Genomic DNA, 14,760 nt, shown 5'->3' with positions numbered 1-14,760 from the left:
AGCAGTTTTTTCCTACTATTGAAAGTACCCCACAACTATTTGGATACAAACGTTCATACAGGCTTGGAACAACTTGAGAGTAAATGATGACAGAATTGTCTATTTTAGGTGAACTGTCCCTTTAAGAACTACAAGTGTTCTCAGTTAGAGTTGTTGATGCTTGAGAGGTAGATGAAGCCATCTGTATTTAGGGCAGAATTATATTGTATAACATATAAAGGAAGCATCTTTATAACCAGACTTTCTGGAAGAAACACTCGATGAAGTTTGGCTTGCATGTCCAAGAGTTCAGTGGTCAATCTAGAGCTGGAAATACCAGAGATCCTAACCAATAAAAGATCAACAAAAGCTATGGTCAGCAGTCATGCCATTCCACTGGTTCTCCAGTCAGAGCTTTGTCAGATAACTGTATCGAAATTGTGTCATCCACTTAAGATCCATAAAGGCAGCAGATATTGGCTTATTTCCATGTCTTTATACATTTTTTCTTTTCGCTTCCATTCATATGAATGTGGAAGAGTATGTATGTAAACATATGTAGGAAGTTTCCTTAAACAATCTGCTGATGAACGTATGTATTACATGTAAATGTATTTAAGTAAAACAGAAATCATGGAGTGTGACATCATCATCATTATCATCATCAGTGTATTTTTAATGCAACAATGAAAGCACATTTTGAATACACTACATAAATGAATCTACTGCATGATGATAAAAACTGAGAACCAAACATGAAAACAGAAACCAAGAAACCAGAAACCAAAACTCAAGTAAGTCTTCAACCACTAGATTTCTAAGTCCTAGAGGACTTTGCAAGTTTGTTATCAAGCACGCAAACTTCATATCAGCCCATGCAGATTTTCTGAGTTTTCCTAAAATGTAGAAATACCCTGAAGAAACTTCACTCCTACAGACCATGTTCTGCATGTACATTATCATTCACACCCCCCATTAGATTGAAACTTCTGAGTCAGATCTACTGTACGATCAAGAAGCTGCCTGGGAGATTAGATATCTCTGTTTGATTTTCATTTTGAGCCTGATGATCCTGCACAAAAATATCTATTCCTGAAAAGAAATTACTCACCTGTTCCTCTCATCCATTGGTGGGCAAATTTAGAAGGAATTCAACTTTGCAGAGAACCCTAGAGACCCAGTTACCCCTCATCTTTAATTTGGTTTGTTTTTTGCCAACAAATCGCATTTAAGTGTAGGGATTAGAGAGACCATTGTGGCCCTAGTCGAAACTTTAAACAGCTCCCATATTATCATGTGTAATGATTGATCTCTTTATACCATTATTATATAGCTTAGTTTTTGGATATGTGTGTGCACAACGGTATTAAAATATCTAGAAAAATATATTTATAGGCCTATAGAAAAAAATATCTATCATCTAGATCTGTGACTACCTTTGAAAACCAAAAGATCAAACGGGTCTATGATCTTAGACAGCGTTGCAAATCGACCTTAAGAACCGGAGCGAAACCTTTACTCATTCTCAAAAACAAAAAAACAGAGCACATGGGTTAAGAGAGAGGAAGCCGAGCAGTGATAGTTTGAGCAATCGGATGCGGTGCCATCACATGCTTCAGAAACCATCTGTATCTCAAATTAACCACAAGGCAACAGGAAGCGGGTGGGGGAGGAGGTCTCACCTCGGTTAGACTCATGTTGCAAAAAAAACCCTGAAGAGAAGCAAACCTGAGATCTACACAAAAACCAACAATAGATTCTCATCTTACGCTGGTTTTCAGTTAAAAAAAACATCCTAATGCCAACCATTGGGCCAGTTTGTAGATATTTATATCTTTTTATAGCACACAGAAAAGTGGAATAGAGTTTACGGATTGATGGGTGGTGTATGGAGAGGCTCGAATATGGTGTATTTTCGTTGAGCACGTTGGTTCCCTCGACAGAAAGCCTATGCATTTTTGCCACAGCCTTTTGGAAGATCGCAAAAAATAAGATCGATGACAGACAAAATGTATAGATCAAGATAATATTTACAGATTAACACAATATTTTCTATTTTTGAAGCTGAAATTCAATCGGCAGAAGTTAAAAGCTAACACGATGCTATAAACAAGACTACACCATGATATATCAACGTCACCTCCACCAACTTTCTCAAACTGTATTAAAAAATCCCCAACAATGGTTTTAGATATTTGTTCCCATTTTGCATTATTTGTGAACTTTACGCGATGGGGTCTAACGTCCCTGCTTTTAGCATCTTGTTAGCAAATTAATGGTATTAAAAATCACAAGCGGGTTATTGCTGGTGTGTTTATGTCATAAAATAAACGGTGAAAATATTAACGAGGTTTTATTAGCCAGACCTTACTTAAGGCGTTTTACCAAAAACCCAATAGAAAAAACATAAGACTCTGGGGCGGTGGAACCGCAAGTCTTAAAATGCTAACTCGCTTCCGGGGTTTGCATACAAAGATGTATCATCTCTGCGGTACTCAATAGTTATATAGTGTGAAACAAGGACACAAATACTTGAATCAATACCCAAAGTAGACAAGATAACCAAAAAATAATTCAATATTTATTTGCAGTACAAAGTCTTGTATTGGTTTTCATATACTATACAATACATAGGGACAATTTTATATCCTTCATAAACCAGAGAATTTAACTGCCCGGTTACCAAGCCCAGTATTATACACATATATAGATTGTATCTTTAAAAAAATGTATACAGCACATATAAAACAGCTCTTTGACATTTGAAGCTGTAACACGATGCCGTCGCATTGTCAAATAAAAATCCCTGAAAAATTCCTCAGTGAGGTAAGATATACATTTCATTATTCACTCTGTCCTTTACTGTCGCGTAGCTACGAGAAAAATCCACAGAAAAACATGTTCCTGTGTTCTGGCAAATATACAAACAGAGAAAAACATAAAAAATGTTAGATACACAAACATTCCTCCACAAGAAGCAGCTTGAAATCAAGGTTTACATTTAAACGAACCGAAAAGCTCCGAAACGAAGTGCCTTTTCATACCGGGGTGTGAGAGTTGAAAGGTGACTTGAGAACATCGTGCCGTGTTATTGAGACTGGGTGATGCATTCGTTTCAAGCGAGAAATATTCAGATGGCTGTTGCATATCTGCGAAAAATATATATTCAGACACACGAAAAGGCCACAGGAGTCGGCATATAGAGCGCTTTGTGGAATATCGAATCCGAAAGTGCTACGTGACCAAAAGAAAGTACGTACGTGCGATGCCAAGCCCTGTACTTTAGACACCCCGGGTGTAAAGCCACTTCAGTTTCAAAGCGAACAAAGCCTTATTCCTGTGGATTTCTAGTATAAAAAAAATGAGGAATCAAAAACCCGAGCCCGTTGTCTAGAAAATACTGCAAGGGGTTGTTGAGTATATTGCAGAGTAACAAATACAACCTCGACTGACCCGTTAAAGACCATTAGTCGTCTATTATTACTACATATCGGTTTCGTTCAAAATGAACAAATGCCTTTGAATACAACGACTTGTAAAGTGAGATACAAATAGTATTGAACAGTCAGAGTTGGAAAGAATTAAAAAGGTTATATAAGGCCAGCTTAAAGCAACCCTGTTAACTCAAGCACTTGTCCGCTCGGGTCCGATCGCTCGTTTCAACAGAAACGCCTTCGCTACACACTGTTAACCACCCCGCCGGCAACGCCACACGGGAGCAGCAATAGTAGTTAAAAAAACAGTTCTCAACATTCGATGCTCATCTGCCGACAACTGGAGAGGAACACATGCCCAAATACATAGAGTGAATAGATACTCTTATTTAGAGATGAATACAATATATTCATACTGTAATCAGAAACACAAAGGCCAGAAGGTGAATGATCCCTACCGAACACTTTTTAGTAAGGAAATTGGGACTCCTAGTGAGGATCTGGCGTTTACTGTTAAGGAACAATGAGTGACTACAAAATGAACAATTTGAGTAAGTGCGTTGTTCCTCACCGGAACGCAGCTGCGTGGCCTCGTCGCAGCCTAGAACTGGCAGCTCCGGGGGACCTCTGAATGTCTCTTTATGTGTGTTGGAGTACCGGTTTTAAGTGCCAAGAAGTGAAAGGCTTCACTACTGTGCAAAACGCATTAGGTCATTGCAAATGTAGGAAAAAAACCAAGAGGTTCCTGCCGAGGGGGGAGGGGTCACAATGTTTGTTTTTGTTTCAAAGGAACTACACGACGCTTGTACAATTGTGTTTTTGCGAGCTTTGTGAGGAAATATACAAATATATAGAAACGGACAGTATTGAATGTATTGTGCACCTCTTTGATGGTGTGTTTTTGTCTTTGCTTTGAGAAAACAAAAACTCCACAGAGACAGATCTTCTCCGAATACGAAACAAAAAATCCCAGTCAGTACATTGGCACCCTTCAAAAACGGGATGTTGTAGGCATCCATGCCACAAGATAGCAGTTCTGCTCTACTCTCTTTGTATCAAGCGCTGTGCAAAAGTCTCTCTTTTATCAAACCAGAACAAAAATAGAACAGTCAGTTCCATAAAGGCAAGAAAAGCTGCATTAAAATCCACCGAAATAGCTGCAGGGCTTCAAAGGGTTCGCCTTCGAGAGCGACACCCGCGTGAAAAGCTATCCCGTGTCCATTCCACACTTCGCCATTGCTGCTGGCCTGCTCCTCCAGGTGAAAAACTCCCATGGAGATAAGAGATAAACATTCAAAGGGTGGCGGATCCCACCCGGCTTCCTCTGCTGGCCTTCATGTGGACTCCAGCGTGTCTAGCTGAAACATGTTGTGATTGGTTGGCGTAGTGAAGAAGAGCTGGTCGTTGGGCGAGCGGTTGTCGCAGGGGCTGTTAAGCCCTAGTGTCCTCTCGAAGTCCAAGAGTTGCCCCATGAAGTTGAAGTTGGGTGAGATGTTGGACTTCTTGCGCTTGACAAAGTCGTAGGCGTCGTTCAGCGACAGGTTGAGCTTCTGCATCAGGTACGCCACCGTGACTGTGACCGAGCGACTGATGCCTGCTAGGCAGTGCACCAAGATGCCACAATTTTTGGAACGAGCTTCATCTGAGGAACGAAAGAACAACAAATATAAACACTGTGGCCACACCAGCTAATTCACAATTCGTAAACATACGACGGTTATGAGGATATGAGGTAAAGGAATTCATGTTATCTTCTCATAGACCACTTTGCAAGTTGTAAACAGTGGTCTTTTTGATCTAACAAATATCATTAAATCTTTAAGACATTCGTTCAACATTTCGCTACAGAAAAACTGAAACAGGTATTTCTTCTGGACCAGCATTGTTTTTCCCGGAAGTGCTCTATATGGGGTCAACATAGCTAAATGCATCCATCCATCACTAAAGTAATCCAAATGAACAAACGAAATGTTTATAAAGAGCAAAAATACATTTGTGACAAATATAATTACTATTTAAGCGTATTTAGCGACTGAAAAAAAAACTCACCGATCAGTGCAGTAAATTTTGAATGACCAGAAAAAATGTAACTTCATACTAAAGCCAGTTCGTGAGCTTATCTAGCTTTCGCAATTTATTTTATTCATGACGAGATGCCACTTTAACATGTTACGCTTTTGAAAACCAACAGTAAGAGCGGACTGTCAGTATGCTTCAACTATGTTGTGAGTTTGTTGTTGGGAGTTGATGCATCTGGCGTTTTAAGGAAAATGTGAAAAATGTCTTGATACTCCTGGTTTTTGAGCTCAAGAATGGACTCTCCAAAAATGAGTGTGTTCTGTGATCAGTAGACATGACCCTTAACCCGTAGTTACGTAGGGATTCCTAAAGACCGGCCAATGGTTTTTTGACATTGCTCCTCTGTTAAAAACGGATTTAAAAGTAAAACTTTCTTGCACTCACAAAACCCACGACCCGACATAAAAATGATCGCTGTGAAATAAGGCTTTCTTTAATACAGTAACGTTTAAATCTCTGCATTCATTCCCTTCTATTCATTCAATGAGATTAAACCAGACTCTTCAGATGGAACCACTGCAGTATGTTTTAAGATACCGCTTTAGTCAAAGAGCAGTTTAACTATAAACTGAACAACCACATCGCGCAGGACAACCTCTAACAAGCGAGAAACGCCCACTTTAAACTTGTTTTATTATGCCCAATCCGCGAATGTGAAAGATCAGCTTTATACATTATTTACAGAGAAAATGCATCTGGTTTTGTGGAGCATGACGTACTACAGAGCCATTAGTGCCAGGCAAGGCAAAGTAAAGTGGCTATTTCCTTTTCTCCTCCCGTGAATGGACGATGAACAACGCTTTCAGCCAAGTTGAACCCTGCAACAATGAGGTCACTTCCCCCAGAATCGTCGACTCCAACAGTGAGCCTCTTATCTTCCATGTACAAAGCGCAAGGAAGGTTTTTCAAGCTGCATAAAACTTAAAAATAAGACTAGTTTCATTACACCCTTGTAAACTCTGTCATCTAAACAGGAAGTGTCTTTCATCCACCGAGACGTCCTAATGTTCCAGGCTCTTCATTTTACAGTGTGATTTGCATGAATGGATCACATGAAACGTCTTTTGTATGTTAGCAAAAGCGAAACTGTTCAAGGAACAGAACAATAACGTCCAGCCACATAACAGGATGTTTTGATGGAGGTTGGTGTGCGCCGGTTCGCCCTTCCACTGTTTGAGTCACGTGTCTTTTAGTAATCGACAACCTGACCAAAGAAAGAGTTTTATTTAGAACTTATTTACAGGTGTGCAAATGACTAGCTGCACCACAGAAAGGAAAGGTTCTTTCATTATTGTGTGTTGCAAACCCATAAGAAGATTTCCAGAGACCAGAAAACGAGATTTTCATTCTTTTTTCCACACAGAGCCATCACACGAGTCTTCAGAAGATGTTGAGACATATGGAGTAATTCTGACGCGATTCTACTGTATTTCTGACAAAATTCTCATTCTTTTGTTAAAAACATCACCACATATTATACGATGAGGACAAATAAATAATGACAGAATTTTGACTTCACCCTTTTCACCTCATAAGACCGATTTCCCACAAAACTCGATGAAACACAACTGTCAGAATGAGATTCACACCATGACCTCGTAAAAACTAAAGATAAACAAACAACTCAAACCAGAACGACAGGATTTAGTCATAGATAACATGCAGTCCCAGACTACGGTGACACGACAACTTTCCAACCTCAGATGGGAAATCCAATTCAATTCTAAATACCTGTGGTCTCAAACCTGTAAATCCGCATACATATCATTTCCACACTCCAAAGGGCAGGGCTTGACATCGTCTCGTACAAATATTACTTTTTTTCTGTGTATTTCCTTTTTTTTGCTATACAATAGAGGTTAACTTTTCCACATAAATTACTGTGGTATACTATAGTTTTATTTACTATAGTAAACTACAGTAAAATTCCTAGTTTTTGAACCTTACAATAGTATAGGCTACTACAGTGTTTACTACAGTTTATCAATTTACTACAAGGTTAGTACAATTTACTTTACTAAATGCTTGTGTTTTTTCCTCCAAGTTTTCAAGTAAACAACAGGGCTTTATTTTAGCGGGTCGTCGGGAAGATACTCGAGTTTTAATGTGTTTGACGATAGCAAAGCCACTAGAAGGCAAGCCTGCAACCTTTAGCCAGAAAAGGCTAATGCTAACACTCTGGCTTCAGCAGAACGCAGGAAAGGAGACCAGATGCTAGGTTTTTGAATGTATGTCAATGGGTTTTGTTAGCCGTTACAGGTTTTCCAATTGGAAGTATTACAGACCCTCCTATCTCCCTATAATAAGAGTATCTCTGACGATAGCTGTCCTCATACAGTAAAATGCTAAAATAAACTCTCAGAGCAACTCTGGAGATGACGTTCATGTGTTTATATCCTCAAATGCAGACGCAGACAATTCCTTAACCATCACTTGTGTAGTATGTTAATCTGTGCACCTCATTCACTAATACAAGCAGAACAGCCAGATGACATACTTAAATAACAGGATTCTGCGTCTGCATCTAGTTATATGGTGCGCTGCACCATTGATTAGTCACACACAAACAAGCACACCCACGACAAACGCAATTCACACAAACACGCAGCTCTGTCGAATGCACATATTCTTATTATTCTTAGCACAGACCGATTTTGGTTATTATTATTATTCAAGTTAGTTGTCCGGTAAATTTCTCTCTCACTTGTCCATACAAAACATTCACTTGTCCCGGACAAGCAGACAAGCGGTAATTTTGAGCCCTGCCAAAGGGCATGTAACCGATGAGTTCACAGAAGCTCCAAAAACATGGAAACATTCTTTTATTCTACTCTTCAGTTATCAAACCCTACACACACGACTCGAAAAAAAGGTCTGTTCACACCTAGGATTATAACTATTGAAAGATGGCATCACTTTCAAATTGATTTGTTCCCAGCGGATGAACGATATAACACCTTGAAATAACAATAATGTTATCCTCTGTTGATGTTGACGCCATTACAGTTCTTATTATCATCCTTAAGCCACTGATCTGACCTTTAAGCCATCCCAATTTTGCTCAACACGGCCATTATGTGATAAACACTGAACTGAACATTGACTTGATGATGATATCAAGATCAGATAAGTTGACTATTTGACTTAAAAGTTAGCAAAGAGCTCTGACGCGCTATGTAAGTAAACATGTAGCTTAAAAATGTGGTCTCTTTAAGGTACAGTTCATCCGAAAATTCTGTCATCATTTACTCACCCTCGAGTTGTTCCAAACCTGCATACATTTCATTGCTCTGGTGAACACTGCTTGTAACCAAACAGTTCTTGGCCACCTTTGGTAGTTGACTTACAATGGCAGTCAAAAGTGTCCCAGAACTGTTGGTGGTCCTACTTTCTTCAAAATATATTTTTTATCATTTATTATAGAATTTCTCCTCCTATGGTAGTCAATGGTGGACAAGAAATGTTTGGTTTCAAGCATTCTTCCAAATATCTTTATCTGTGACAAAGACATTTATACAGATTTGGAACAACTTGAGAAAATGACAATTCTGTCTTCATTTCAGTGTGAACTGTTCCTTTAAATGTTCTTTACAGGAAAGAAACTTGCAACTCTCTCTTTCTTCCGTTTGCTATTGTGTTTTGATTGTATTAGCTGTGTTTTGATTGTAATAAGTTAAGTTACCTGTCAAATACCTCAATTTCTAGCTGAAGTATTACATTTTCACTTTATTTCAAAAGAATTACGAGAACATTGGTGTTAAAAATTAACAATCTAATGTCTGTAAAAGGCTGCTAATTCACTATCAAACGATTTTAGTCACTATCAGCTGTTCACAGGACTTAATACCAAAACTGGATAACAAGTTTTAATAAAAGCAACAATAACTGAACAGAATCTGCATAGTTGAACACATGAACTCCCTTTATCATGCAAATATGACCCCGTACAGGATGTTTTTAGAAAGTGGCTAGAGAACGTGTTAACCAAGATCTACCACAGACAGCAAATGTGCCACTTACTGAAAAGCCCTCAAAAACTACAAAGAAAAAGCTAAACTGCTCCACCACCTGTATTCTTTTGAAGAACTAGTTGTGTCACATAACAGAATCCACGACATATTAAACATGCTCCAAACATGACAAAAAACAAACCATGATGGATTTTCTTGACATAATTGAAGGGATGGTATAATATTTGATTTTCGTTCGCAGTTATTTGAAAAATCGCACCCCTCCACGCATGTATAGAACACACACACATAAGCAGAGAGGGAGAGAGACCATTCAACGCTTTCCATCTCAATGGTGAGAAAACTGTTTAATTCATTAGGGAAAAAGCTATTTTAAATCTCAAGCCACATAGTTATTTTTGAATAACGTGCTGAAACATGAATATCATAAACATAACCAAATGATGGAGCATATTACGAACCGTCTGAATGATGATATCAGCTGGTTGGAAGCATATCTTTAGCGATCATCCTAGTGATGAGTTCCGTTGTTTGCTCTGCCCGTCTAGCATTCAACTTGGTTGATCCGATCATGAAACTAGCCGATTTCCACTGACCTGTGGATGCGTCGCCCTCAAATGAATGCTCATCCTAGTGCTTGACCTATGATACGCAATCTTCGCATGGCAGAGTCTGTACTGCACTTCATTTTATAAAGGACCCCACACCGAACTCGTATTTAACACAGTCCAAAGTTACCGTATATGCCACGCAAGTCTACAGTGTGCGTAGCCTACGTGATGTTATCGAGTGCTAGACTTCTTCAGTTGTCTGTTGACACAGGGAATTGTTTTTATTGTTTTTTTATGTTTAGATGACAACCGCACACACGATTCGATGTTCTAGAATTATATCAACTAATCAAATACTCGAAAATCGTGACTCATCTCTAGTTCATGCTAACTAAAGTGGGCTAGTTTGCATCGATTCATGGCTCAGTTAACCATTAACAATGCAGCTCTGTGTTCTATGGGTCAGATTGATTCCTTGTGTACAAGTTACTGAATCAATCATATCTGCTTCCTGTGTTTCACTATTCCTGTCCTTTTGTGCTCTTGTTGTACTGTCTGCAAACCACTTTTGACCTGAGATTGAGCAATAAGAGGTTATTATCTGTTAGTCATAGTGTGCCATGGTGTTTTATTTAATCTCAGGTAAAATGAAAACCTCTGGAGGAATGAATTCATGAAAGCTCAAGATTTAAGAATTCTAACCACATACTTCTGCGGCTACTCCTGATGTCTGGAGTGGGATGAATTACCAGCTTCATGATTTCATGTTGTGAATGCAAACACATCCCAAAATGAGACGCACTTAAAACGATAAACACAAGTAAAAGTACATAAGGATTAGAACTCCAAAAGGCTGGCCTCTTACCTATAAAAGAAATGGCTTCAGGGAAAAACTGAGACAGGTTTTGGCTCCAGTGATCGGAGATGGGAATTTGCTTGTACTTGAATTCTCCGTCGTGTTCAAACATGTTAGGCAGGTTGGGAGTTACGTTCAGGATGTACTTGATGTTGTACTTCCCCAGAACGTCTAAGTTGGCGGAGTCTTTGGCACAGCCCAGGTAAAGGTAGGGTAAAATTTCGACAGGGAAGGCTGGTTGGTTGCTGGGCAAGGGGCTGCCCTCCGACTCTGTGGCACTACCTGGTTCCCGATCGGATTCTCCATCAGAACAATCTGAACTGATCCGGAGTCCTCCGAGGCCCAAGACCGATGAGGGAGGAGAGCTGCTTGGACACGAGCAGTCCAAGTTAGTCTCGCAGTGCTCTGGGAATTCGGTTTGAAACTTGTTGAATCCTCCTAAAACAGGCCAGAAGACACGGGAACATTATTATTATTATTAGAGAGAAATAGGGGTGACACTAAATATGAATCCAAGAGTAACATTTTTCAAACACACACACACACACACACTCAAACAGGGATGTGTGAACGGGTCAAAGACGTTAAGATGTCACCATCAAAAGAAATGTAGAAAAGTTATTTTATGCCCGTTGAAAGCACATTAAATGCAAGTAAATGGTCTACTTTAGGGTTTAAACTATGTTCCTAAAGAATTAAACGTACAAATTTGGTTGAAATAATTAAATTGTCAGTCAGTGTAACACAATATTTATGTACAAACAACATGCTTATTCTGACTTGTACAAATTATAATGTATAAATAATAAGGGAGCTTATTACATGTTATTGTGCTTTAGGTTTGGAAACGATACCGTTTGTATGCGGTGTGTAACTGGACCGAATCAAAACGCAGATTTCGGTACCACTAACATGCGGGACATTGCCCTCAGATAATACACATCTCATGTTAAACTGATCCGCACATGACCCGTGGATTCATCACAGTGAAAGTCACTTTAACTCTCTCTCATCACGGGCGCAGTCTTTAACTCCAAAAGTTTTAAAGTGAAACTGTTAACTCGAAACGCACACGACGCGTCTGCGATCTCGTTCTTAACACAGTTACGCATTTGACAAGAAAGACAATCGTGACACAGCAGTGAAAGTCTAAAGCATCCGTCAGTCTGATCTCTGGACATCAGATCGGTCAAGCGTTTTACTCTGACTGTCTGTTTTAAAACAATGCACATCTAGTGTAGCCTCTCTGTAATCTGTTGACATATTTAACGCAACTATGCTGAGCATTGTAACTCGGTAAACACTTCGAGATCTTTCTAGCAATGTTAGTGTCCGTGCTCATTTAACATTCACTTAAAGCTTGAATTGTGAATGTGTTTTGCATGTTTGCATTACTAAATACACATCTTTTTTAATTGAACATTTTGTTCTTTAATGTCAACCAGCGGTGGGTTTTTTTAAGTATCGATTTGGCACCAGCATCGAAAAAACCCAAACTATACCCAGCCCTAGCTTTTAACATTATCATAATGAACAATAAGCATTTGGTGTGAAAGCAATCGGTCTTTTAATGCGTCACATATAGATTATTGTTGTAAATATGGCTGGCAAGATTGTCACACTGAATGAAATGTTAGCGGCGTCTCCTGTAAACTCACTGACTCGCTTTATTTTGTGAATGGTGGCAACGCAGAGAACTACACGATCACGCGGCTTTTCACAGACGAACGACAAAACGCCACACAAACGCGCCCATTCACGATAAACGTCGGAGAAAATCTGTTAATGTATCTTAAAGCGTCAAACTGCGTCGTCATTCAGCCCCTGCGGAGCTTCATTCATGAATCGCTCGCTGTACCTCCGCGAGACAACATGGCGGAGCCATTTTAGGAAATTAATTGAAAACATCTTTGTAGCCGAAGTGTCGTTGTCAAACTTTGGCGTCTGGCACGTCGAAAAGAAGCAGGACACGTTTGGTTAAAAAGTCACGATTTCGCATACAACAATCCGAAATATTTCCACGTAGGACGAACATGTGAAGTTCATGGCTGTTCTACACAAGCGAGTGATTGACCGACCGCATTTCGTCATGTTAAATCAAGTTAACCTTTCAACTTTCACATCGTGACCATAGAACGTCATGTCCAACCGTCAGGTGTGTAGTGTGGGGGGGGGTTTACACGCACGAAACGACCACTTGAAACGTTGAAAGTTTGCGAGAATGAATTAAAAGCACGAAAAGCAAACGTGTAGCCGACATTTCCCCGAGATCCGCGGGTTTTACCTTCCAAATAAAACGCTTTGCAGCCATCATCCCGAAGCTTCTGCATGAGGAGCCCCAGGACGGAGCCCGAAGCTCCGCTCTCCTGCCAGTCCGTCGTCGCCTCGTCGTACAGCACCACCGTATCCGTCTTGCAGCGCTTCACGAACTTTTCCTTGTCCTCGTTGTTGGGGATGATGGAGCGGATGGGCAGGTGGCCCTTCTTCAGCCTCCTGAGCATGAGCCCCGGGATGACCAGGTTGATGGCGGACTCGACGTGCGAGGACTCGAAGAGTTCGTGCGACCTGCAGTCGAGCAGCAGCAGCGAGCCGCCGCCGCCGCTCTCCAGTTCATCCTGCAGCCATTCCGCGCTTTTGCTCGACATCATCGCGCCGCTCCAGAGAGTATTTTTCATGGGGGAGACGGGGCGAGGCTTTTGCGTGCGATAAAATGAGAGGGAACGAAAGATCAGGCGATGAAAAGTTTCCCCGTGGGCACATCCACACTCGTGGGTCTCCTGTTTCAGTGTGATGGCGCTGAGACTGCGTGCGCGCTCACCGACGCATCGCGGCTTTCCTCCTGCGGTCTACGGAAACGGGAGAACTCGGGCTCGGCGTCCATAAGACACCGCGGTGCGCTTCGGTTCCGTCAGATGATGATGATGATGGCGATGGCGGAACGCGTTGGTTGTTTTGAGGATGTCGGGTGAACAGAGCAGCTCATGATCGCCGTGCGTCTGTTTGTCATTTTCGGATGGCAGTTTGACAGGCTGTAATCAAATAAAGACGTCACCAAGTGGGAGGAGTCGGCCGTGTAGCATTTAAAGACGCAGTGCGTATTATTGTTCCATCTGAAAATAATGAATGAAGCCTTAATTAAAAGCGTCGTTTTGTGACTTTTACCTATTTGTACAGTTTGTAGCAGTGTTATTAACCAGGGACGTTGTTTTTAATAAGATGAGCATCAAATAACTAAGATTCTTACCGTTGTTTTATAAACAAATATAAATCGTTTTAGTTATGCCAAACTCTAGAATATGTCAATGGATAGAAATTGTGATTGTATGGTATAATGCCGTATACGCATTTTCATATGACTGAATCAACAGCGTTAAAAAGCTATAGAAGTTCACATTTATAAATGTTTCTATTCCCGAACAACAGACCACACGATTATTTCTGTTGTTCCGAGGGGTCTATAGATTTTTTTGTCCAGTAAAATGTCTACAATGGGAACATTTCCTCCTTTAAACCCAGTACAATTGAATTTGTAGTTTTGTGCTACTAGTATTTATACAGGACAGTTGTTTTTTAACACTAAAAATATGTTACGGGTTTGTTTGCTTCCAGTAAAGCGGGATGTTTTCTCAGAAAATGTGTGCTTGGATGACAGTCAATTCAGGTGTGCTTGGAAATAACAGAGTACACTGGCCCTTTAAGGATTACAGATGGGCATCACCCATTATTTCTATGAATGTCGATTGTGAATGAAACGCTGAGATTAACTATTACTTCCCAACATTATACACAGTGTTTTATGCACATAAACATTATTGTTTACTGTTTTGTACACTTGATGATTTAAAAGTATGATCTAAAAAATACGATTTTTTCTTCATTCATTCATTTCT

The 14,760-nt window shown here is 40.1% G+C and overlaps 1 protein-coding gene across 1 annotated transcript; it reads right to left on the bottom strand.

Annotated features, from left to right (window-relative positions):
• Window positions 1-1,799: 1,799 nt before the first annotated feature.
• On the bottom strand, window positions 1,800-13,907 carry dusp7 (dual specificity phosphatase 7). The gene is made up of 3 exons (XM_079483103.1): window positions 13,155-13,907; window positions 10,880-11,308; window positions 1,800-5,055 (listed from the first exon to the last, which is right to left on the bottom strand). Exons 1-3 carry the CDS (start codon window positions 13,543-13,545, stop codon window positions 4,748-4,750), a joined length of 1,128 nt encoding a protein of 375 aa, XP_079339229.1. The 5' UTR covers window positions 13,546-13,907; the 3' UTR covers window positions 1,800-4,747.
• Window positions 13,908-14,760: the final 853 nt, after the last annotated feature.

The sequence above is a fragment of the Barbatula barbatula genome, assembly GCF_947034865.1.
Source record: "Barbatula barbatula genome assembly, chromosome: 20".
NCBI classification, from domain to species: domain Eukaryota; kingdom Metazoa; phylum Chordata; class Actinopteri; order Cypriniformes; family Nemacheilidae; genus Barbatula; species Barbatula barbatula.
This window is presented reverse-complemented; position numbering and strand designations above follow the sequence as displayed.

Excerpts from the sequence above, each read along its gene's own strand:
- dusp7 (XM_079483103.1), bottom strand. The coding sequence starts at position 13,545 with ATGAAAAATACTCTCTGGAGCGGCGCGATGATGTCGAGCAAAAGCGCG. Across the intron at positions 11,309-13,154 it reads CAAAGCGTTTTATTTGGAAG|GAGGATTCAACAAGTTTCAA; the intron begins GTAAAACCCGCG and ends GGCCTGTTTTAG. Across the intron at positions 5,056-10,879 it reads TGAAGCCATTTCTTTTATAG|ATGAAGCTCGTTCCAAAAAT; the intron begins GTAAGAGGCCAG and ends TTCGTTCCTCAG.